Source organism: Barbus barbus (assembly GCF_936440315.1).
Source record: "Barbus barbus genome assembly, chromosome: 42".
Taxonomy (NCBI): Eukaryota; Metazoa; Chordata; class Actinopteri; order Cypriniformes; family Cyprinidae; genus Barbus; species Barbus barbus.
The window spans coordinates 1,180,658-1,205,855 of record NC_136720.1 but is presented as its reverse complement, the minus strand read 5'-3'; the positions used below and the strand labels follow the sequence as shown (position 1 = coordinate 1,205,855).

The 25,198-nt window shown below is 41.8% G+C and overlaps 2 protein-coding genes across 2 annotated transcripts in view; one reads left to right on the top strand and one right to left on the bottom strand.

The window, feature by feature from the left end:
* Nucleotides 1-25,198, top strand: part of LOC306861610 (polyunsaturated fatty acid 5-lipoxygenase-like) — a 587,266-nt gene that overhangs the window by 473,801 nt on the left and 88,267 nt on the right. The gene's annotated exons all lie outside the window — the stretch shown is intronic.
* On the bottom strand, nt 2,909-12,198 carry LOC306861355 (polyunsaturated fatty acid 5-lipoxygenase-like). Its single transcript, XM_079403573.1, has 14 exons — nt 11,946-12,198; nt 9,537-9,735; nt 9,303-9,381; nt 8,095-8,214; nt 7,839-7,948; nt 7,102-7,274; nt 6,790-6,921; nt 6,497-6,700; nt 6,269-6,355; nt 5,719-5,888; nt 5,498-5,613; nt 5,228-5,328; nt 4,955-5,125; nt 2,909-3,832 (listed from the first exon to the last, which is right to left on the bottom strand). Exons 1-14 carry the CDS (start codon nt 12,090-12,092, stop codon nt 3,653-3,655), a joined length of 1,989 nt encoding a protein of 662 aa, XP_079259699.1. The 5' UTR covers nt 12,093-12,198; the 3' UTR covers nt 2,909-3,652.

Genomic DNA, 25,198 nt, shown 5'->3' with positions numbered 1-25,198 from the left:
TTCAAGAATTACAGTAGTTTTTCATCCAGGCAACAAGAAAAGAGAATTAAATCGTTCTAATAAACTGTAATTCCAGTATTAATCGAATAATTCCCAGTTTTAAGTGCATTTACAGTATTGTGTTCAGCCAGGAATCTTGGGGTGATCCTCGATGATCAGCTGGGTTCATACGGATCATACTGCACTATATTGCAGGTTCGCACTACACAACATCAGGAAGATCAGACCCTTCCTAACACAGCTTCTCCTCCAGGCCCTCGTCATGTCAAGGCTGCTCTTCTGCTCTTCCAACATCTGCAGAAGCGCTAGAGCATCATGCTCTTCCAGTTAAGCTATTTATTTACAAATGTCCTTTTACAATAAATCAAATTAAAATAAGATGAATAGAATTCTTAGGTTAAAACTGTAATTCTTTTCTGTGCACTAGAACCTCTAGGCATAACGTTTTCCCCCCATGCCATCTCCGGTTACTCCACCACAAAATGAAAATTCTGTCATTAATTACTCACCCTCATGTTGCTCCAAACCCACTTCGTTCATCTTCGAACACAATTTAATATATTTTTGATGCATTCTGAGAGCTCTCTGATAGACAGCAATGTAATTAACACGATCAATGTCCAGAAACATAGCAATCAGATTAGTAAAATAATCCATGTGACATCAGGGCTTCAACCGTAATTTTATGAAGCTACGAGAACACTTTTTTGTGTGCAAAGAAAACAAAAATAACAACTTCATAATTGACTCAAATACCTAGTTCAGACAGTATATGCTGTCATATGAAATACAAATCTAATAAGTAATAATTTATCTATGAAAATGTCTTTAATTCATAATTTATTTGTTGAATAATTTAAGTGTCCATTTAGTTTCTTAAATGTTCTTTTTTTCATTATTTTTTAAATGTATGTTTGTTTTTAAAAATCAACTAAAGTATTAGTTTGCTTAAAATTAGTTTAAAGTTTGTTAATTGTTTAATCATAAAATGTAAAGGTGGGGTATGGACTTTTTCAAAAACTCTTTAGAAAACTGAGTCGGGGCTGAGTACCAAAACAAACGTGCAGCCAATCAGCAGTAAGGGGCGTGTCATGAAGGAGAGAGCGTTCGGTGCACAGCCGAGCCGAGTGACGGATAGATAGAGATGGCGGATAAAAAACAAAAGAGGAAAACGTCCGTGGAACAAAAGAAGGCTTACACCGCGTGTACACCGTGACCGTTGAAAATCATTTGAAAGTTGTGTCAATACGTCACAAATAGAACGCGTCAGCAGTTTACTGTCAGGGATACTGTAGAACTCATTTATAATCAGTGATGCTGTCTTTTTATTTGGTAAAACATATATGTGTTGGCCAACAGAGCAATATTGCCTTTACTGTTCCAATACTTTTGGAGGGCACTGTATGTGTGGGGCAGAGCTATCAAAACAGGGGCGAGACCCTTTTGGGGTAGGGGCGTGTTTGTTTTGGTGATTTTAAATATCGACATTGGCTTCCAGAAATCACTTACCCCACCTTTAAATGAAGAACTGAACTCGTGATGAGTGTAATAAATGAGAGTGAATAAACAACAGCTTGACAAATATGAATTTATTTTATAACCACACAAAAGCACACACGTTACATTTGCTTAAATTCTATAACAGACACAAAATAAAAGAATAAGAATAATACATAAGAAAAATCAAATAATAAATGGAAATAAATAATAGTAAAAATAATAAAATTAAATTATGGTGCATCCTTTTGACACGACCAGGAGGTAGGGATGTAATCTGTAATGAACTGGCTGGTAGCCATCCATCAATGCACATTCTTTTGCCCGCACATTTAAAAAAGAAAAAAGAAAGAAATGTAGTTGGCACCCCCTGGTTCTCCATTACGGTAAATGCTGAGCTCCAGGGGCTTTTTCAAGTGATGCCAGGCCCACATACCCTCACTCTGGCAGGCATGAGAGTAGGTTGATGCCCCCTTTATTTATTCCTTCCCTTGCTAGCTTGTACTTATTTGAATGCCTGAGACTTAAGCCCTATTCGCACGGGATTAGTATTACCTGGTGACCTCCAGTCATTTGTAATAATTGCGGAGGTTGTCTGTGATCTTAATCCCGTGCGAATCGGTCATGTCTGTAATTTGTAAAGTAAAAATTCCCCCGCAAATGACCTACCATATTTCACCAAACACCGAGGTCCTGTGATAATATTAGTCCCGTGCGAATCGGCATCTCTGTGATTTGGCCAGAATTTGGCGGGTCGTATATCATTTTTCAAGGTTTTTGTTTCCTGTGCATCTTTTTATCCATCTTTCGAATGTAGCTGCGATGGAGTGTTTGATAGTATTTTAGGTGCTGTCATATCCCTACACCATACAATTTGCAGAAAGAGAAAGCTGAAAAGGTTTAATGTGTTACAAATAAATCCAGCATAAAGCTTGAGATATTATTTTAACCTGGAGAAATGTAAATGACACGGGGCACAAAACTATATTAGTTTCTTTTTTTTTTTTATCCATCTAATTGGACCATAGAACGGGACTCTCAAAGCCTTGACATCCGTGTATCTGGGAGATAAGTCAGTAATTTGGAGTAAAATCACAGGCTTCGCTTATCCCGTGAGAATGCACCACACGAAATTCAGATGTGGGGGAAAAATCAGAAAATTCAAGATATGGGAGAAGAAAATGTATATATTTATATAATTTATATTTAGCATTTTCAAGCATGGCAGGCATAGTTGAACTCCAGTTGAACAGACAAACATGAATGAATGTGTGGACTGGCATAATTCACTGCTAAAGCTACAGTAAACACTCTTTAACATTTATAAGATGGCAAAGGTCAGGAAAAATACTTTTATGATGAAAAAAGAAAACGGTTGTCATGAGATCGCAAAGAAAACCAGTCTTGATATGAAATGTAATGAAAACATGATGTCTCTTTATTTTAAAGCATTCTTTATTATGAGAGTTCCCAGGGGGACAACAAACAAAACAGTTCCTTTATAGCATTCATAAAACAGTTTATTTTTCATGTCCATGACAGCAGTCCTTTATCAGCTAAGCTCTATCAGAGAAAACCACCCACATACCAAAAGAAATGAAGCTAGAAATATATTCCCTCCAAACAGCAACAGCAAAACATGATAATCAGTACAAAATACATACAGATATTAGATATCCATAAGCTAAAATATATAAGGTCAAACGATTACCTAAAATATACCACAAACAATATATGATGAATACAAATATCAAAAGGTGAATAAATGAATACCATAGAATGGATGTATGAATACACACATTTATATGAATTAAGAAAATAGTTTTAAAGCAAGTCAATAATAAATGTATTGAGACACAGGCCTGTGTGCTCTCTGAAAGCAGAGCCAAACTAAGTGTTCTGCTTTGCTGCCAATCACCTCTCAGATAAGATACATGCATGCACAGATTTAGGCTTTACAAAAGAATATCCCATACTTCCCAACAGCAGAGTTCAATTAAACATAATTTCTAAAAAGTGCCTCAAAAGGCAGAATGCTCTATTTTGTAATACTTTCTATTTTGAGTAGCGTTGTGCTTCCCTCTTTCTATGCCAAGCATATATTGGTCGTAAACACTATGGTTAGGCCTGGCAAAATGTTTCTGCCAGTATTTTCTCAAATTGCAACACTGTTGGGGATTTTGTCTGGGGACAGGTAATGATAGGCCATGTCTAATTCCTCATTCCGGCTCTTGATGATGTCGTTCACCTCGTGTAGTTTCTTGCGGAAAGTCTTTATGGCTTCCGTCGCTGGTTGCTCTGTGAAGTACGTATCTGGATACATGCCTAAGAACAGCTGGGGAAGAAAAAAAAGGTCTTCAGAAAACAGAACAATATTTTTTGTTCTTTTTACAAAATAAACTGACTCGCCTCTAAGCTCCACCCCCTCGGTTACTGTCAATCACTCAGACAAGCTTATAAAACACCACAGGAACATGATTAAGAACTGCAGATCAGCTACAAATCAGAATCAATGCAAATGAATGATCTCTTCAAAATAATTTAGCCAATTTCAGCTTCATTTTATAGGTTGTACAAGATTCAACTTTAAGATTTAAAAGAACAAGTCAATATGATTTGTACTGCCAATTTGATTTTACTACATATTTAAATTGGAGAAAGGTGGCAATTTGTTACAGTGAGCTGACTACATTAGCGAGAGTCAACAAAACTCTTCTTAATGTTACTACTACATAATCACAATACTGTGAACGGTTATCTTACTGTCCCCTCAAGGACCTTAATCAACACATGAATGAATTGTGCTGTACGTGATCCAGCAACAACATTTTACTCTATTTCTATATCATTTAAGACAAATGGTCCTTTCTATAACTGTTAGATATTTTAGTTCAAAACTATCCAGACACATCTATAGACCAACATTAGAGAAGAGCAGAAGCTTGCCTGTTTTTGTGCTGAGGAAGGATTGGGAGAAATGTATTTCACTACAGTCATTTGTAACATATTCTGGTAGATTACTCAAGAAAAGCTACCATTTAAATACTAGATTAATGTTAGATTACTTATTCTACACGGTTTTGCATTTTAAAATGCATGAATGTGGCACATAACAGTGTACTAGTAGATGTTTCAGTCTCTACTAGGAGATGTAATTACAATTTATACTGGACTATAAAAGAACAGAGCTCCTAATATTTAGCATTTTAAATACGAAATGTCATTAAGTGAATAAATAAATATACTGTTACTCCCCAAAAATTAGTGACGAGTGAGTTAAATTAGTTGTACTGTCTGACTGAAAAATACTTGTACGCTAACAGTGCCGCAGAATACATTGATGCTCTGTACCCTCAGCTAGTAACAGGTTCATTCTTTTCCACAGTGATTTAGACTAGACTGCTGCCATGTTCTCTACAAGTTCAAGAGAAAGGTAGATGCGAATCAGACATCAAACCTCATTTTTCTCGGTCCGAGTGAGGGACCAAACTGTTCCCAGAACCTCGCAGGAACATCCACGGTCAGGCAGACTCTCCATGATAAACTTCAGATCCACCTGGCCCTTCTGCTGGGGAGGCGGCTTGCGCATGGTGGAAGGACTGTTGGGCATCCAGCCGTACCAGTCAAACTGGAACATAAACTCTCACATATTAGCTTACACATATTATCCAGAATTTTGCCCAGCAATTTTAAAGGCTCTTGTCGATGATATGAAAGTGCGTAACCTCACCTGTCCAAAGTTGACAGCAGCATGTTGTGCTGAAGCTGTGAAAATCACGACAGTCAGGTACTCCACAAGCTGCTCTCGAGATTCCAGAGACTTTGGGAAACCTGTGAACAGTGGCAGTATGCATTTAACTTGTGTACACATTTAAAGGTGACTTGATACAACGATGCATATATAGAATATATAAGATTACAATCAATCATCCATGCTTGCACAGACAACCATACACGGACATTTTGAACCTGAAAATGTCGTTGTTGAACCTGTACTCACTGCCAGAATTATTCATGCCAAAGCAGGCAACATCTTTAACAAATTCTTGAATCTCCACATCTTGTTGAACTGTCTTATCGCTGTCATAGTAGATCTTGACCACATCAGAAACAAAGCTACAGCGATAGAAAGAAAAACAAATACTCAGGATGCCAGACATTTTCACTGACACGTATGTGTATTAATTTGTACATTTGCACTAGCATTATGGGACCACCTACCAGTTTATTGCCTCCCAGATCCTCATGCCATCATCTCTATAATAGTATTTGGGCACATCTTCCATTCCTCGCGCTTTTATGTCCTCAGGCAAGCACAGGGACTTGTAGGTTAAAGTCTTCATGCCGTTTTGCACCAGCGTCCCCATCCCATCTACACTGATGCTACTAATCTTTGGATACCAAGAATAGAGTTAATCTTTTGCCTAAATAGTTTCAGGAATTAACTAGATTGTAAGCATTTATCTGGCCTACTCAAGTGACTCTCTATGGGGATAATGGGTGAATATTTATTCTGGTGGGTGTTTTTGCATTTGTAGATATTCAAAAGTCTATTAAAGCAAACACCAGCCAATTAAATATAATGAAGCCCAAGTACTTAAAAAGAGCATTCAGCAAAAAGACAGAATATCCAGCCAAAAAGTCAGGTATTGACGGTTTGTGTCTTTAAATCTGTATCACAGACATACACAGAATAATCAAATCTAAATAGAATTGCTTTGTATCCTAACAAGATGCTGGTATGGTTATAATAAATAAGCTTCAAAGCTACCTTGCTGAAGACCCCGTTTTCACTGATGAGGTTTTCACGGGCCTCTGCATTGATTGCGATTGTGAAACGAACATGAGGCATCAGTAACTGTAAGAAGCAAATTATGCATTTAAACCTGTGCATTAATAATAAAATACGATATCAGAACCAGCAACCCTTGATGTACATGAAAGGACAATCTCCGGTTTAGCAGTGACTCTAAATATCATGACAGTGAAATACAGGTACCTTGTATATGGGATGGACGGCAGAAAGCTGTCTGTACATGGCCATTTCAAAAACCTCTGAAAACAGATGTGTCTTGAGAAGGTGTGTGACAAACTGGTGTACAATGAAGTCGGAGGATTTCACCCACATCTTGGCAAGCACCCAGTCATGTTCATTATCGCTTGGAAGAAAGATTGGGCTCATTTCCCCTGGGGTTTGACTGAGCTGATTCAGATAGAATAAAGGCAAGCAGGTAAATTCACTGCAAAACAGCTTTTATTGTTTTCATTTGATACAGAGTATGAGACAGATACCTGAATGGCGATTGGCACAATTTGGTTCAGATCATTCTTGTACAGTAGACAGATGGGTTCAGTCAGATAGCGCTGACTGGCTGCTGGCACTCCCTTCAGTATTTCATAATCTGCTATGTAGATGTTTCCTGCCTGTAAACGTGTGTTCATGGGTGTATAGGTTAGAACAAACTAATTCTAGGTTAAAATTACACTGATTTGAGTCTTTTATATAGACTCCAGAATGTGAATGATGTCACAATACAAGCAAATAAGTCTTGGATTCGATAATTGACCAGCTGTTCAAGTGATTTAGGTCTTATTGTTTCTGACCTGTAATTCCTCTTGTAGTGTTTGTCCTCTCTTCAGACAGCCCTCGACCATCTCATGAGTGACTGGAAATTTGTCTGGAAGCTGCATGCACTTCCTGATCATGACAGGATTGCAGCCGTTCAAAAACTGATAGCCAAACATGTGATCCTTATTCCAGTCCCGGATCACGTTCTCTGTCCAGATTACAAACGAGAAACTTGAGTCAACTGCCAGAGGCATACAGGGTTTCCCACAAAAAATTGTGTTCAGATATATAGTTTTTGTTTAAAAGAAGAAAACAAACAAACAAGCATCTCAGGTTATGACTGTAACCATGGTTTCCTGATAAGGGAACGAGACACTGCGTGGGAAGTCCAACGCCTCTGTGTGATTTGTGATCTAGAGATGCCTTGTTTTGGCCACGGAAAGGGTGTTCTTACTGCTTGATAAATATAAGCAGCACAGTACGTCTCCCAATTAGGAAGCGAAATAGATAAACATCAAGTCTGCTCTTCAAAGAATAGAATGTGTAACCTGCATTATATTATATTGTATATTAGTGCAGTGTGCGCATGCTAAAAATCAGTTAATCGATTTGAAGTTTGTGACCAACGCACATAAACATGATTGCTTTATTTAGTGTTCATGTAAACACTACGCTTTCAAGAGGCGGTCCTTTAGCATTATAACTTCCGATGCAGCACAAGCTCCTTTAAAAGGGAACAAACATTCTTGACAGAGGAAGAAATAATCCAAACCTTGTACTTTGTTCTCTTTTATTATATGCCCAAATATTTGTTCAATATCTGCAATTGTTTTCCAGGACTCAAGTAAACCCTCAAATTTGTCAATTGTCAAATACGCCAACCTGAAACAGAGTGCATAGAGTTTAATTAGAAACATGAACATTATTTTATGGTACTGCATTGTGCTGAATTCCTTCTGCTAGACAGAGGGAACATTCTGTAACAAAGCAACAAGGTCTGTGGCTATGACACAGTCCCCCAAACTTACACTTTCCTTAAATCCCAATTCCACTCTCCTTGTTTTTCTTCATCAAACTGAACTTCTTTAGGAAGTTCTTTCACTGTGGCATCGATGCTCTTAGGGAAGCCTGGTCTCCACTGGTTCCATCTTCAACAAGAAAAACAACAGCATTTACTTGTACAGTTACACAAAGAATTATATTTAAAGGTGAAGTGTTTTTCCAGAACCGAGTGCCTAAGAATCAAAGATCCAGGACAGCGTCAAGTTCAAGTACTGTACTTCCAATGAGTTGAATGGAAATCCTCCTCGTCTACCCCCAAAACATCACTTTCTATCTCAACTAATGGTCTGAGTTTGGGGCATGGCAACTAATGAGTCTTTTAGCTAGGTAGGGGTAGAAGATCTAAACAATGGCATTCACAATGGCAAATTCTCTTCTCATTCTCCAAACATCACAGAGAACTCAATAAATCTACCTCCAAATTATTCTTAAGTCAATCTTAATATGCATCTTAACCAAGGGCGTAGTTTTGGGGGGGTTGAAGTGGACCCCGGGTCATGCTCCCTCTTAAGGTTTATTTATTTGTTTGTTTGCTTAAATGTTTATTTTTGTAAAATGGTCTTTTGTGCTATCCACCTCACATGCAAATTTGGTTGATTGCGTAACTGCAATAAAGTAAAAGGCTAGTTAACAATTACTTGTTTACATAGGATATAATGTATTTTATATTATTTAGACACTTAGGCTATAGTTTGACAGAATGTTCTAATTCAATATGGGAAGTCAATTTAACATTTTCTCATATTGATATTACTTCTTGCTCCTTAACAGTTCATCAGGCTGTTAATGATTGAATCTGTGCCATCATTGGAATATCTGAAGGTTTCTCCATCACCCATCATTAGAACCCATTGGCTCTCGATTCTGACTTGTACTTGCTCTTATGAAAAAGCACCACAGTTCTTAACTGTAGCATTTGTTATAATAAGGCTAGCCTATTAATTATTACCAGGCTGAACTTGCTAGTTTTGGTTATTGGTTACCCCCAATTTAATTCTTTAATTTAATACCCCCAGGTTAATTCTTAAGTCAATCTTAATATGTATTTTAACACTTCTGAGAAGAATCGTTGCACATCATCACTGTTTTAGGAATACATACAGCTTCCCTTAATTTCTTGTCGATGTAATTAGCTGTTTGTTAGATGACAAAGTATAAAAATCTCTCATCAAACCTGAATATTTTCTGTCTAGATTCCAGTTCATCTTTTCTTTGCTCTTGAAAAGATTCAGGGTCATCCTGAGGCAGTCGAGCTGAATGAACACATAAAGAAATATAAAATACTCATATAACATATAGAGAGGACAGCATATAAGACATGACTCAATCAAAACTGAATTTTAAACATGATAATAATAATACTGCTTCATTAAAAACTGAATAATGACCAAAGTGGGTCTGTACGTACCAGTGCCGTCTCGGATCATCACTTCATTTTCGTCCACTAACCAGCAGTAACAGGGGAACTCAAAGCAGTCTCCAGAGGGGGTTTGCACTGTGATATGCTTACAGAACCAAGGATAATTGAAAAGATGTTTCTGCTTTTCAAGTTTCACCTGGACAATGTCTCCAATGTTCTTCTTCACTTGGATGTCAAGGGAGATCTCCTTTAATGAGAACTTTTATTAGACATGGTATATATGTGGGGGGGGGGGGGGGGGGGGGCGACAAAGCAACAACAAACAAAAAATCTGATCGAAAATCTGAAATCGAAACCAATCGTGTTCAGCAAGGAGAGGGGACGAGGCAACAGGGGGCACAGTAACTCGTTTGGGGGGGCAAGGCCCGCGGATGCTCCCCTTGGTACCAGCCCTGTTAGTATGGCAGGGAGCATCGGACCAGTTGCAAATATGAGAAATTAAAAGTGATTTGGAGACGATTTTAGTCTAAATGGTTAAAAACCATTAATACAATCACTTGACAAATAGGTGGCGCTGTGACCAAACAGATGTGTTGTGGTCAGTGTGGGGTGACTCTAACACACAAAGTTACGTGTCAATACGCCAAAATGTTGTCGCAATACAGCATCAGATTTAGTCGATCAGTTTTTGTGTTTTTTTAAAAATTGGGCAAATTATTTAGAAGGAATTCAAAAAAGCAGGTTTTTCAAGAAAGCTCAAAACAGCAAGTTCAGCCGGCTAAGGTGTAATTGGTATCATTGTTCTCGGCATGTCCCAAAGAATCTGACAATACCAGTCTCACGACAATAAACAAAAGTAACAGTTTAGACTGTCTTTTGTCTGTGTGCCACATTTCATAAATTTCCTATGTATGGCTCTATGGGCTGCCATAGACTTCAAGAGGAGAAGACGAAGAAGACCAAAAGGTACAACAAGTGCCTATGTAACTTTAGTGCTTAACCCTTAATAAGAACAATAGGGCATTTTAGAAAACATTATTCACAACATATTAAAATTCAAATACTAATATTGAGTGGGAGGATGTTTGGAGGTTGACTGGGAAGTACTCACTAAAAATGTTTAAATGAAAGTGCAGTTATCTGAAAAGGTATTGTAATAATGTTCAAGCATTTGATCTCTAGTAAGAATAATAAAACCTTACTAAATCTATGTATTGGGAAACACCATATTCAAAAGCAGAAATGGGCAAATACTATAAACTCAGTATCCACTGGTATAAAACAGAATTGATGCAGAATACTGAGTTAAAATACCTTAGAAACCAAAAAGAAAAGTGTACATTTTGAATAGTTGAAACTCTTACTACAAATACCTAACTTTTAATTTAAGAAGACAAAACAAAACCCTGGAACACTTTCTTTACAATTTCTGATTGCATTTTTCAGTTACATATAGAAGAAATGCTGTAAAAACAGATTGTAATAATAATGGCAGCGGCTATTTGCACTAAGTGCAAGATTTTCTGCTATTTATACTACTTATTGCAAATAGTGGCAATTATCTGCAGCTCAGTATTGTAGTACATTATAAAACAGTACACAATAATAAAGTATTGAGTGTAAATATTAAATGGATGCCACCTTATTGGGACAATAAAGCTGTCAGTCCTGTCTTCCTGTGTCTTGTGTTTCCCCTCCTCGTGCCCATATTTGGTTAGTTCCTGTTCCTGTTTTGGTTCATTAGTTCCAGGTGTGTGGTATTAATTATCTAGTTTATCCTCGTTTAGTCTCCCCTACTTAAGCCCTGTGCTTCCCTTTCTGATGCGATATGAGATTTGAAAAGGGAGAAAACAAGTTCGGCAAAAGGCAGGCTCGAACTCGGGTCATTCGTGTCAAAAAGCACATGCCTTTCCATCTACGCCGCTGAAACTGATGCTGAATTAGCGGGTTTATTTAATGTTGACTAATTCAATCACATGTTAGTGGGTGGAGTTAGTGTAAATAGCCTTTGCCAACAAGGCGGGCTATTTGCACTTAGTTTAAATAGACACTCCGTATAATAAATGCACAATCTGCATAAGGTAAACCATAGAAATAACCCTGGACCTTTGCCTTTTGGAGGCAGAGACTTAACTAGTTCTGGAAGTCTTAGGATGCTGTTTCAAGAATCTTTTCCCAAATACACAACAATTGGACATTCCAATTCCACACACACACACACACACACATAAAGGTGTTGTATGTCAGTTTTTTGACTCTTCTTAAACTAAAAAAGAATATGTTATTAGATATTTAGGAAGCACTGTACATTTACATGGCTGTTTCTCTGAAAAAATAATACCATTGCTAGTAATTCTACTTTGAAATGTGTGGACCAGGGCAGAATGCCTGAGATTTGTTTCAATATTTCATACTGCACATTTAAAGTAAAGATAATTGAGTATTTAAAGTTCTTACCGTTTTAAAAGGAGAACGCTGGGATTTATTCACCAGGGTTCTTTCACTGCTCTGCTTCTCTGAGTCCATCAGCGTCAGGTAAATGCTGTTCATTTCTTCAGCAATCACCTCTTTACCAGTATATACAGTCACCTTGTAGGTCGGCATTGTGTCTGTGTGGAAGGATCTACAATCTCTGGATCCTCAGCTGTATTCCTACTCAGATTTATATGAAGTTCACTTCCGACACACATACATTTGCTCCACCTCCTGTGACATCATAATGTGGGTGTGGACCACCAATCCACAATGTCATGTTAATCCTGAATATGTGCTCTTTATCACATTTCTGAACATAGAGATGAGTATTCCTGGTATTCCAGTGGTACGGACAATGCCCTTTCTCTAACAGGCTTTTCCAATTACAATTGCTATTTAAAATTTGCCTCCTTAAATGTGGAGAAATATAAGAGTGTCATTTCATGAGGATACAATACATTCAAAATACCCTCCCTCAATGAACAGTATAATGTGGGTCAAAACAAAGGGTAAAAATGAGATGCATATACTTAGAACTTCAGTGTAATACATTAATGAGCTGTAATGAAGATAACGCTTTTATTAATCTGGTTTCATTCTAGCCCGAACCTTTGCTCTCATTGTTCAGTATGAAGAATGACCTTTTTAACTTTAAATTCACTTACAAATAAATACAGATGAGATGCTTAACAATAGAAAAGTCATTTACGCTCTTTATACTGCTCAATTTAATGATCATAGATGCTCAGCAAGAATGAAATATTACCAATAAGTGAAACACACCATTATTTGTAGAAACATCAATAAGAAGACAATGATTTTTTAATGTTAGTGTTAATTAATAAATTTATAATTTCTATTGAGTTTAGCGTGTGGTGTGCCGCAAAAATAGGCTTTCAACTGTTAGTGATCATTTAAAATGGCAATAATGCCTTCTTTTTTATTTATTAATTTGTTTATGTATTTTTGAAAGATGGACTATTATTGCTGGGGTTCTGTAGGAAGAATTGAAACATTTATGATTAAATACATAGGCTCATATATTTCAATAATTCTCCAAACTGCATTTATTATTTCACCCTATAATTTTTAAATGTGGCAAATCTATTTGCTCAGTTTAGTTATTTAAGTTTGAAAGAAACAACCTCATATATGTCTAAAGTTGCTTCTCTGTCTAGATGTTTGTAATATCAAAACTCACAATATTGTAGCAGCAGTACTATTCTTTTATTCCCATTTTCATGTGCCATTTTGATTCTCACAAGAATGAATGAAATTGTGGGTTTTTACAGACGTTTGTGTGTATTCACCTTTGCCCAGATAGACATCTTCTGTGTTAAAAGACCACTCCTTGTTATATTGAGAGTTAATTGTGGGATTTAAAGTGCGTAAACTGTTCAGTTGTATTTCTGAATAACTGTATCTAGACTTTCAAGAAAAACAAGCAGGTATTGGGCAACACGGTCAATGCTGGGAAGGTTACCCTTGGAAAATTACTAGTTACAATATTTGAAATGCAGTAAGTAGTGTAACTATTTCAGTTACTTATTAAAGTAATGTAACTGATCACATCTGATTACGTTATTAAATTTCTAACTGTTTTTATCTGTTAATCATTTTCAAACATTTAAAGCGGGCAGGTTTAACCTTACAGTAGTCAACACTGATTACAGTCAGACTTCTCAAAATCCTTCGTCAAGATTATAATCATTTAATTTTAAAGCATAGACACCACAAAATCAGACTTTAACATCTGGTCTTACTTTGAGATCTCTGAGTTAAAATCATAAAAAACATTTTAATAGCTATGATACTATTTTTGAAATCAAATCTTTGCATAGCTATGAGAGGAAACCTTGGCATCTAACAATGCCTCAGAAACAAACAGTTAATCTTAAGAAATAAAGTATTTACATAAACCCAAATATGAAATGAAACCGTTATTTTGAATATGCATGTGTCCTAAAATCCTGAAACATTGGTGTCTCATATTTCAAAGCAGTAAACGAAATTTAGTAAATCAATCATATCTGTATGTGCGTGAAAATATTCAAATGGACCCCATTTGTATTTGTTAACATTTTCATAATTGACTGTAATTACACTTTTTATTTTTCTCTCAGTAACTGTTCCAGATTACGGTTAAATTTATTGGTAACAGTGTCCTTGTTACACATTACATGTACTGACTTTTTTAATAACAATAAATGATATATAATTACATTTAAGCAACCCTAACACTAACCATATAGTAAGTGTAGTTCATTAATATTACTTCTGTAATTACGTAAATCTGTTATTCCCCAACACTGAGCATGGTACAGTGTAATGTAGTGTGTAAAAGACAAGGAATGAAAAGATGCTGCATATAGGCGAGAATATAGATGGCATAGTTTAAGTTGCAGTAGCAAATTATCTCAAAAGGGAAATATTTATAATGAATAATAACTGGTTATAATTAATTATGAATATTTAGATCAGATCTTAGAATTAACTGTAGCAGAATCAATATTACAATGCTTTAATCTGTACGTCCACGGTGTAATATGTCAGTTTTGGTTTTGTTCTGTTTCTTCCTTATTTGGTTCTTCCTGTTTTAATTTCTGACCTAGTTTTGTTAATTAATGATCGCCATCACCTGTGTTTAATTAATTACCTTGTTTCCTTGTTTGCTACTCTCCCTTTATAAGTCCTCAGTTTTGCCATTATGTTTGTCTGATCTTGAGTTAACAAAGTGTCTAATGTGTGTTGATGCAGTTTATTAAAGATAACTCTTTTTGTTTTCACTTTTCGTTGTGCGCCTCGTGTCTACAACCACTGACCGTTACAGAAGATCGGACCAGACAGACGATCAACAGTATGGAGGACAGGATGAAATTCATTTCCCTAGCCACTTCGTCTTTGGATCCTCTGGAATTTACGAAAGCGTTCGTTCCCCTCGCCCTCTCTAGTTCCCTGGAGGATCAAGACCTCAAAACCCTGTTCCGACTCGGGATCATATTCTATCGTCCCATGAAGCTTCCAGACACCTCCAACCTAAACTGGAAGGAAACGATCATCCGGTGCCTGGAGTTTCTTCGATCCCGAGTCGGAGAGGCCCCCGTGATCTCCCCAATTGATGGCGGCAGCCCGCGTTCCCTGGTTATTCCGCGAGCCTGTAAATGGGTTTCGAACAGCGCCGATCTGAGAGCAGAGGTAAGAGACCCGCCTATAACATCGGTTCGATCGGTGCTGAAATCTGCCTCCCGTCCTCTGTGCTTGGCTCCGAGTTCAAGGCCACTCTCCAGCCCACCTGAGTTCCCGCTGGTCCCGTCCAGCCCACCTGAGTTCCTGCACCTGAGTTCCCGCTGGTCCCGTCCAGCCCACCTGAGTTCCCGCTGGTCCCGTCCAGCCCACCTGAGTTCCCGCTGGTCCCGTCCAGCCCACCTGAGTTCCCGCTGGTCCCGTCCAGCCCACCTGAGTTCCCGCTGGTCTCGTCCAGCCCACCTGAGTTCCCGCTGGTCTCGTCCAGCCCACCTGAGTTCCCGCTGGTCCCGTCCAGCTCTCCTTCGTCTCCGCTGGTTCCGTCCCGCTCCGCGCTGCAAGAGCGCCCCCGAGAATTCAATTCTCAAGCAACGGCCAGGAGTGCCGATCCCGAATCCCGAGAATCCAGTTCTCAAATCACGGCCAGGAGTGCCGATCCCGAATCCCGAGAATCCAGTTCTCAAGTCACGGCCAGGAGTGCCGATCCCAATCCCCTAGAATCCAGTTCTCAAGTCACGGCCAGGAGTGCCGATCCCGAATCCAGTTCCCAGTCTACGGCAAGGAGTGCCGATCCCGAACCCCGAGAACCCAGTTCTCCAGTCACGGCCAGGAGTGCCGATCCCGAATCCAGTTCTCTGACCACGGCCAGGAGTGCCGATCCCGAATCCAGTTCCCAGACTACAGCCAGGAGTGCCGATCCCGAACCCCGAGAACCCAGTTCTCCAGTCACGGCCAGGAGTGCCGATCCCGAATCCAGTTCTCCGATCACGGCCAGTAGTGCCGATCCCGAATCCAGTTCCCAGACTACGGCCAGGAGTGCCGATCCCGAATCCAGTTCTCCGATCACGGCCAGTAGTGCCGATCCCGAATCCAGTTCCCAGACTACGGCCAGGAGTGCCGATCCCGAACCCCGAGAATCCTGTTCTCGAGCCACGGTCAGGAGTGCTGGTCCCGAATCCCCTGTGTCCGCGCTGCAAGAGCGCCCCCAAGAGTCCGCGCTGCAAGAGCGCCCCCAAGTGTCCGCGCTACCAGAGCGCCCTCCTGTGTCTCCGCTGGTCCCGTCCAGCTCTCCTTCGTCTTCGCTGGTCCCGTCCAGCTCCGCGCCTCCCGTGCACGCTCTAATGTCCGCTCTGCAAGAGTGCCCTCAGGTGTCCGCGCTACAAGAGCGCCCTCCTGCGTCTACGCTGGTCCCGTCCAGCTCTCCTTCGTCTCCGCTGGTTCTGTCCAGCTCCGCGCCTCCAGAGCGCCCTCAAGCGCCCGCTCCTCCAGAGCGCCCCCATGAACCCTCTCCTCCAATATGGGCCCCAGAGGGGAACTTTCCCAAAGAAGTTTTGGGGGGGGGGCCATATAGTCTCAGCCTGTGTGGCCAGGCCAATGGCCAAGGCCACGGAGCTCCCCGATCCGCCATGGCCTTCCAAGGACCCCGATCCGCCATGGCCGTCCGAGCTCCCAGCCCCGCCATGGCCTCCCGAATCTCCAGTCCTGCCATGGCCTCCCAAGGCTCCGGATCCACCATGGACTCCCGAGTCTCCAGTCCTGCCATGGTCTCCCAAGGCTCCTGATCCGTCCTGGAGGCTTCCCTGTCCTATCCTGGTCCTGCTCCAGCCTCCAGGACGCCCACCCCCCCTCCCCGATGTTACTGTTACGGTGCGAGACGCACCTTCCGGGGGGGGGGAGATACTGTAATATGTCAGTTTTGGTTTTGTTCTGTTTCTTCCTTATTTGGTTCTTCCTGTTTTAGTTTCTGACCTAGTTTTGTTAATTAATGATCGCCATCACCTGTGTTTAATTAATTACCTTGTTTCCTTGTTTGCTACTCTCCCTTTATAAGTCCTCAGTTTTGCCGTTATGTTTGTCCGATCTTGAGTTAACAAAGTGTCTAATGTGCGTTGATGCAGTTTATTAAAGATTACTCTTTTTGTTTTCACTTTTCGTTGTGCGCCTCGTGTCTACAACCACTGACCGTTACACACGGACAGTATAATCATTTATCAATTCTAGGAAAGATTATTTTCCTGGCCAAGAAACTTTCCTACTTCATACAGTACAAGCGTTAACTTAGCATGTAGCAAGATCAACATTCAGTGACTCTGAATTATGAGCAGCACACAGAGGCAATCAATTGTCAATATAATGAAGCAAGAAAGTGAAGTTAATAGTATTTCTGGTAGAAATCAAAGAAATGATTGATGAAATGCTATTTTGCTTCTGTATACAAATATTTCATTATTCTCGTAGTGTTATTTATTAATATCTTGTCCTGCTATCTGAAGTGTTTAGGTCAAATCAAAATGTCATATTAATGCCTGAAATGTCATCGCTGTTTCTTGCATTAAAGTTTTGGTAACTGTTTGTAATCTTTGTTTTCCAGAAGTAGTTTTATTACAATAAAATAACTGCATAGAAAAAATTATATGTACTGCTTTACATCCTCTGATAAAGACTCCACATGTAGGCATGAGAGTGAGAAGCACTTGGAGGTACATTTGAGAGTTTAAATGACGTGAATCTTCACTTTGGATAATAAATTTAAACCCGACAGGCACATTTGAATTTGCTGATTGTTCCAGGTTTCAGTGAAGAATAAAATTAAACTAAATAAATTAATTACATATTTTGTGTAACATAATATCTCATTTCCACATTAAAATTGATCAGTGTTTTGAAAGCTCATAAAAATACACAAATACAGAGATCTGGCATGTGTAACCTGCGAATCACTGCTCAAATAAATAGAGATGTTTGTAACTGTTCACTTCTTTGAAATTACATATACATGTGTTCTTAAAACAATAATAATTACCCGATTGTAGCGTTGTGGTACCAAAGAGTAGAGGAAATTGAGGGGTGGATACCTCATTCTCAACTAGAGACGCCAGAAATGGCAATATATGATCGACTACGCCACCCTGGAAAACCAGGGAAATGATAGCCCTAAGGGCACACAGATTCGTTGTGAGTGAGTGGGTGAGGAAACATGAGTCGTATACGTATAAATAGAAAAAAAGGTTATTTTAATCAATGTCAAATATATAACTAAAAAAAGATTCAAAGTTAAAACCTCCTACATTAACATTTTAGTAATGGGGAACACCATCAATTTGCATCTATTCATACACATAATAAGTAAACAAACTCAAAATTAAAGGAAACAGTAAATAACAAACTCAAATTTAAAGGAAACAAATTATCCAAGAGCAGAGGTATCTGGAGGGACGGGCCAGCTGCCACATTGGAAAACCCCCCCCTGAATAAACCACTACAACTACCAAAACGCACACGTGAAGGTTAGATGCCAGAAGACACACAGCACTAGGTGTGAACACCACACGAATGGCAGCGTTGCCTTCACCCTCCAGAAACCCCCACAGCTCCTGCAACAAAAGAAAGGGAAAAAAGAACACAAAACACATAAATCTAAATCGAAGCAGAAATAATATTAAATAATTTAAGGATCTAAACTACTTAACAAAATTAGGACTCTCAATACCACATGAAGACAAGTTAACATTGAAATAAACCAACTTCACTCAGGTTTGCAGTGACAAAACATTAAACAGAAAATGAACAAAAGAAAACCAAATAATCAAACAAAACGTTACCCAAAATTAAACATACAAGATGCTTACGGACCAACGGCATTCAAACAGGCGGCGGCCAAAGAAGGTAACGTTAGTCTGCCAGCCCGTACAGTCAGACGAAGGCACAATCCTCGATAGCAACGTGCGACAAAACCATAGCAGTTAATGGTTGCGGTCATAATAAAAGTCGAGGCAAAACAACGACATAGTCGCAATTATACACAGTCACAGTTCAATGTTGACGCTCAATTCCCACAAATAGCCCAAGAGACCCTCAGTTATGCAGGGGAACCTGCCGAGCACAAAGATAATGTGTTAAAAAGAGAAAACAAGTTACTAACACACAAAATTACGATCCTACATACCGCGGGATGCTCACTGCACACAAACCACTTCATAGTCGCGCACCATATTGCAATACAGCAGCTCAGTCAGGAACATAAGTGACATACTATCAATGCCACCAAAACGAAACAAATAGTAAATAACCAACCGTGGTCAATTTCTCCTGGTTATATAAAAAAACGGATACTCATACCTGTGAGGAGTCGGGAGCCAGCACGCAGCAGGCGCGGGGAAACCAGCTTACCGTCTAAACCTAACAGCGAAAGAAATTCTCATCAACCGCCTGTACAGCCCGAGAAGCACCGGTTCACCCCCGAACGAGTCACATACCTGCAGCAACTACGGATGACGTCACAAGGGCAGTACCGAGACATTAGTACCAAGATGGCGCCGAGCATGGCAGCCGTGTTGCGAGCTCCAAGAAAACTCTGCAGTTTTTCTTATGCTTCTTATGTTTTATTTGTTATTTTGTTGTTTCACGTGTTAGATGTTGTCAGTATAACTGTCTACGATAGACACACGCTTTTGAACATTGGTTCCTTCGTCGCGCAACGCAAACCGGACTTTGAGTTCCTGAACGCCGGCGCCTTGTTTACAGACACCGCATCAGAGCCCTTTGTCTGGGCTGCACGATCGCGACCGAGGAAACGCCGCCGGAAAAGGGGGAAGAGAGCCGGCGTCCTTGTCAGACTCAGACGCCGTCCCCTCCGACCTCCTCTCCCAACTATTTTGCTGGCTAACGTTCAGTCACTGGACAACAAACTCTGTGAACTGCGGGCACGCATCTCATACCAACGGGAAACAAGGGACTGCTGCATTATTTGCCTCACAGAAACCTGGATGTCTGCAGTGGTTCCAGACTCAGCCATCGAGCTTACGGGGTTCTCCGTGCACCGCTCGGACAGAACGAAAGAGCTCACAGGGAAAAGCAGAGGTGGGGGCGTCTGTTTATTTATCAACAACTCGTGGTGTGATGAACGGAACCTACACTCTATTAAATCCTCCTGCTCCCCTGATCTGGAATTTCATATGCTTCTGTGTCGACCATTCTGGCTACCGAGGGAATTTACAGCGATCATAATCACAGCTGTTTACATTCCCCCTCAAGCCAACACAGACCAGGCACTCAAGGAACTGTACGGGAATATAAGTGAGCAGGAAACCGCGTACCCAGATGCAGCGTTTATTGTTACGGGGGACTTCAACAAAGCCAACTTCAGAACAATAGCTCCAAAATACTTCCAACACATCACCATCAACACGCGTGGTGATCGTGTACTTGATCACTGCTACTCTCCATTCCGGGACGCCTACAAATCGCTCCCCCGCCCACCTTTCGGCAAATCGGACCACTCTTCCGTTCTGCTCCTGCCTGCTTATAGGCAGAAACTGAAACGAGAAGCACCCGCCCTCAGGACAATTCAATGCTGGTCGGACCAATCAGACGCTATACTACAGGACTGTTTTGATCACGTGGACTGGGACATGTTCCGGGCAGCGTCTGATGACGACATAGAGGCGTACTCAGATACTGTAACGTGTTTCATCAGGAAGTGTGTAGAGGATGTAGTACCGACAAAAACAATCCGCATCTACCCCAACCAAAAACCGTGGATTAACAGCGATGTTCGAGCAGCCTTGTCAGCGCGGACATCTGCCTTTAAATCCGGAAACTCTGACGATCACAAACAAGCCAGTTATGATCTCAGGAAATCAATCAAAGCTGCCAAACGACAATATAAAAACAAAGTTGAAGAACAATTCAAAACCAACAACGCAAGAAGCATGTGGCAGGGTATCAATAACATCACAGATTTCAGAGGGAATAAACCAGCTACTGTGAACATTGCCGCCTCTGTACCGGACGAACTTAATCACTTTTATGCTCGTTTCGAGGCTCACAACACCGCCCACACAGAGCGCGCTCCCGCGGCTGTAGCAGAAGAGGCGAGCGCACTTTCCTTTTCTGTCGCAGATGTAACCCGATCCTTCCGACGGGTGAACATCCGCAAGGCTGTGGGTCCCGATGGCATCCCAGGCCGTGTGCTCCGAGCATGCGCATTCCAACTGGCCGGGGTTTTCACAGACATTTTTAACCTTTCCCTCTCTCTGTCTGTGGTTCCCGCATGCTTCAAAAAATCCACCATTGTGCCCATACCAAAGAAAAATAAAATCACATGCTTGAATGACTGGAGGCCCATTGCTCTGACACCCATCTTCAGCAAATGCTTTGAGAAACTCATCAGAGACTACATCTGCTCTGTGCTGCCTGACTCACTGGATCCCCTACAATTCGCATATCGCAGAAACCGTTCCACAGACGACGCTATTGCCTTCACCCTGCACACTGCTCTCTCCCACCTGGAAAATAAGAACACCTATGTGAGAATGCTGTTTGTGGACTACAGCTCAGCATTCAATACCATAGTGCCTGCCACACTGGTTGAGAAGCTCCAGACTCTGGGACTAAACGGATCTCTGTGCAGCTGGATCCTGGACTTCCTGACAGGCAGATGTCAGGTGGTCAGAATGGGCAACAACACTTCATCCCCGCTGACCCTCAACACTGGTGCTCCTCAGGGCTGCGTCCTCAGCCCACTCCTGTACTCCCTGTACACACATGACTGTACAGCAACACACAGCTCCAACGTCATCGTCAAATTTGCTGACGACACAACGGTGATAGGCCTGATCACTGACAACGATGAGACGGCCTACAGAGAGGAGGTGAGAACCCTGACTAAGTGGTGTCAAGAGAACCACCTCTCACTCAACATCGACAAGACCAAGGAGCTGGTGGTGGATTTCAGGAGACAGAGCAGAGAACACAGCAGAGAACACACACCCATCACCATCGACATGACACCTGTGGAGCGAGTAAACAGCTTCAAATTCCTCGGTGTTCACATCACTGAGGATCTCACATGGTCCGCTCATACAGATGCAGTGCTGAAGAAGACACACCAACGCCTCTTCTTCCTGAGACGGCTGAGGAAGTTTGGAATGAGCCCCAGCATCCTCAGATCATTCTACACCTGCACTGTGGAGAGCATCCTGACAGGCTGCATCACCGCCTGGTTTGGAAACAGCACTGCTGGCAACCGCAAAGCTCTGCAAAGGGTCGTGCGAACTGCCCGTCACATTGTTGGAGGTGAGCTTCCCTCCCTCCAGGACATCTACACCAGGCGGTGTATAAAGAAAGCCCGGAGGATCATCAATGACTCCAGCCACCCGTCCCACAGACTGCTCTCTCTGCTGCCCTCAGGAAGACGTCTCCGCAGCATCCGATCCCGCACTAGCCGACTGAGGGATAGCTTTTTTCCTCAGGCTATCAGGCTAATGAACAGTAAAAACTAATACACCCTACAGCACACTCCCACTTTACAATATACCACGCACTGCACTTTAATTCCAATACAGTTCAAACTGGACTACCAGTACACTACTGCACTAATACAACAATCTTTTTGCCAGCACTGGATACCATCCAATGCACATCCATGACATTTGCACACCCGGTTTATATATAATCTGCTGCATCTTCGCATATTACTGTGTGTATATAACGTAGAATGTGTACTACATACTGTGTATAATGTGTATCGGTAACTGTATGTCTGTCTAATAGTACACTATGTGTACTGAGTATATGTATGTGTATATTACACATTGTCATCTGTATAAGTCTGTACGTATGTATGGTAATGTCTATATGTAAATTGTTTATATGTAAATTGTCTATATGTAAATTGTTTCTGCAGTGTCTGGAGCACGCTCTCAAGAATTTCACTCACGAAGGCACACGTGCTGTGGTGATGTGACAATAAAAGTGATTTGATTTGATTTGATTTGAGACGCGTGCCAAGTGGCCATAACATATCCCTTATATCCAACGAAAAAGGGGAGGGGAATTAAACTAAGCGCAGGTGTATGACATTCCCATAGATGGATTCAACCACCCTGCTACAGTCTACCCCCCAGTTACACATCGTCGCCCCGACGATGAACTCACTTACCCCGCCATTAGTCCCAAGGTCTGAAAAACGCAAGCATTGCATTAGACATTAGGCTCGGGGGTACAGCAACAGCTGCCATTTCACCCGCAGCCCTGGGCAAACGGTGAATATTAGAATGCTGGCCAGCTGTGGCCCGCCTCGATCTCCCTGGGACAACCTCAACAACAGGAGGCTGCTCCACGGCTGAGGTACCTGGTGATACCACCGGGCCAAGCCCTATACTACCAGATTGATTTTGCTCACCTGGCAATCGAAGCTCGGGTACTGGAGGAGCGGAATCGACAAGATCCGATACGAGTTGAGGACCTTCAGGCCTCACTACCCACAAGTCCACCTCGTCCACCTCATCCACCCCCTCCTCCGGTTCCCGTTCGAGCTCCACCACCGGCCCATCAGAAAGAGCAGGAGCAGGGTCCCTTTGGATCCTAGCCTTTAATAGAGACCGATGAACTCGCTTCACTTTGCCCTCCTCATGTATTGGTGCAATGCTATACACTGCACCCCCAGATCTAGGAGCCTCTACCACCTTATACACCACTGGACTCCACAGGTCCTGGATTTTGTGGCGCCCTCTAACGCCATAATCGCGGAGGTAAACCAACTGCCCCTCTTCCAGTGGTGTGTCTCGAACATGTTGATCAAACTGTGTTTTACGTCGATCAGCAGTCAGTCTCAGCCGTTCTCGTGCTCCCTCAAACGCCACGTGCAACCTTGTCTGATGTTCCACCACCCATTCATGTACTTCCCCAGCCACAGGCTCTTGAACTCTACCGAGCAAAAAGTCAATGGGGAGTCGTGGCTCCTGGCCAAACATTAAAAAATAGGGAGACTCACCAGTGGCTTGATGCGGGGTGGTATTGTAGGAAAAGAGCACCTGAGGAAGACAGGACGCCCAGTCCCGCTTACGTGAAACCGGTAAGGTGCGCAATAAGTTGTGCAATGTTCTATTGAACCTCTCACACTGCCCGTTACCAGCAGGGTGGTAAGGAGTCGTGCGAGATTTCTCAACCCCGTACAATTTACAAAGTTGCTGGATCAAGAATGATTCAAAACTACGGCCCTGGTCGGAATGGATTCGCCCAGGCACCCCAAACCTGTAGAACCACTCAGTGACCAACACCTGAGCTACCGTCTCGGCTCGTTGATCTCGGGTAGGAACCGCCAAGGTGTACTTTGTAAAGACATCCGTCATTACTAAAACGTTTTCCAACCCTGAACAAGATGCTTCGAGCTGGGTGAAATCAATGGCCACAATTTCATTTGGTCGAGAAGCCAACAAATGACCCATAAAGCTACGGGCACCTGGCTGTAAGTCCTTGGCAGCCTGGCACCTCTCGCACGCCTGACACCATTTCGCCACCATGGCTGACATGCCTGGCCAATAACAGCGCTGGCGTACCAACTCCGTGGTGCGTTCGATACCCTGGTGCCCATGCTCTTGGTGCAACCCGGTTAAAACCTCCACCTGCAAAGCAGAAGGTAGTACCAATTGCAAAATCTCTTCGCCACCATCAGAGCGAAAAATACGGCGGTATAATACCCCCTGTGACTCCATCAATCGATCCCACTGACGGAGTAAAGTTAGTGCATCCCTAGAAAGCTGCCGACGCTCATGAGGCCCAGGGAACTTACCCTCCCTGAAAAACCATAAAACCTCCCCGATTACAGGGTCGGCCTCTTGTAGCAAACTCAAATCAGCGGAGGAATGCCCCGGCAAGGCAGCCACAGCAGCTTGACTAACCAAAGGGACTGACCTTGATTTCTCAGCATGCTGTATAGAGTTTGGGACTGCCATTCCTGGCAGCATGCCATCAGTCACCCCTGAGACTGGTGGCTGGCATCTCGATAAGGCGTCAGCATTTTTGTTGACCCTGCCTGGTCGATACTTGACCTCGAAATCGAAACATGCCAACTGTGCCGCCCATCGTTGCTCAGTGGCGCCAAGCTTTGCCGTCATAAGGTGGCTGAGAGGATTATTATCCGTGAAAACCACACATTTATTTCCCAACAAGTACTCCCTGAATTTTTCGGTCATGGCCCACTTGAGCGC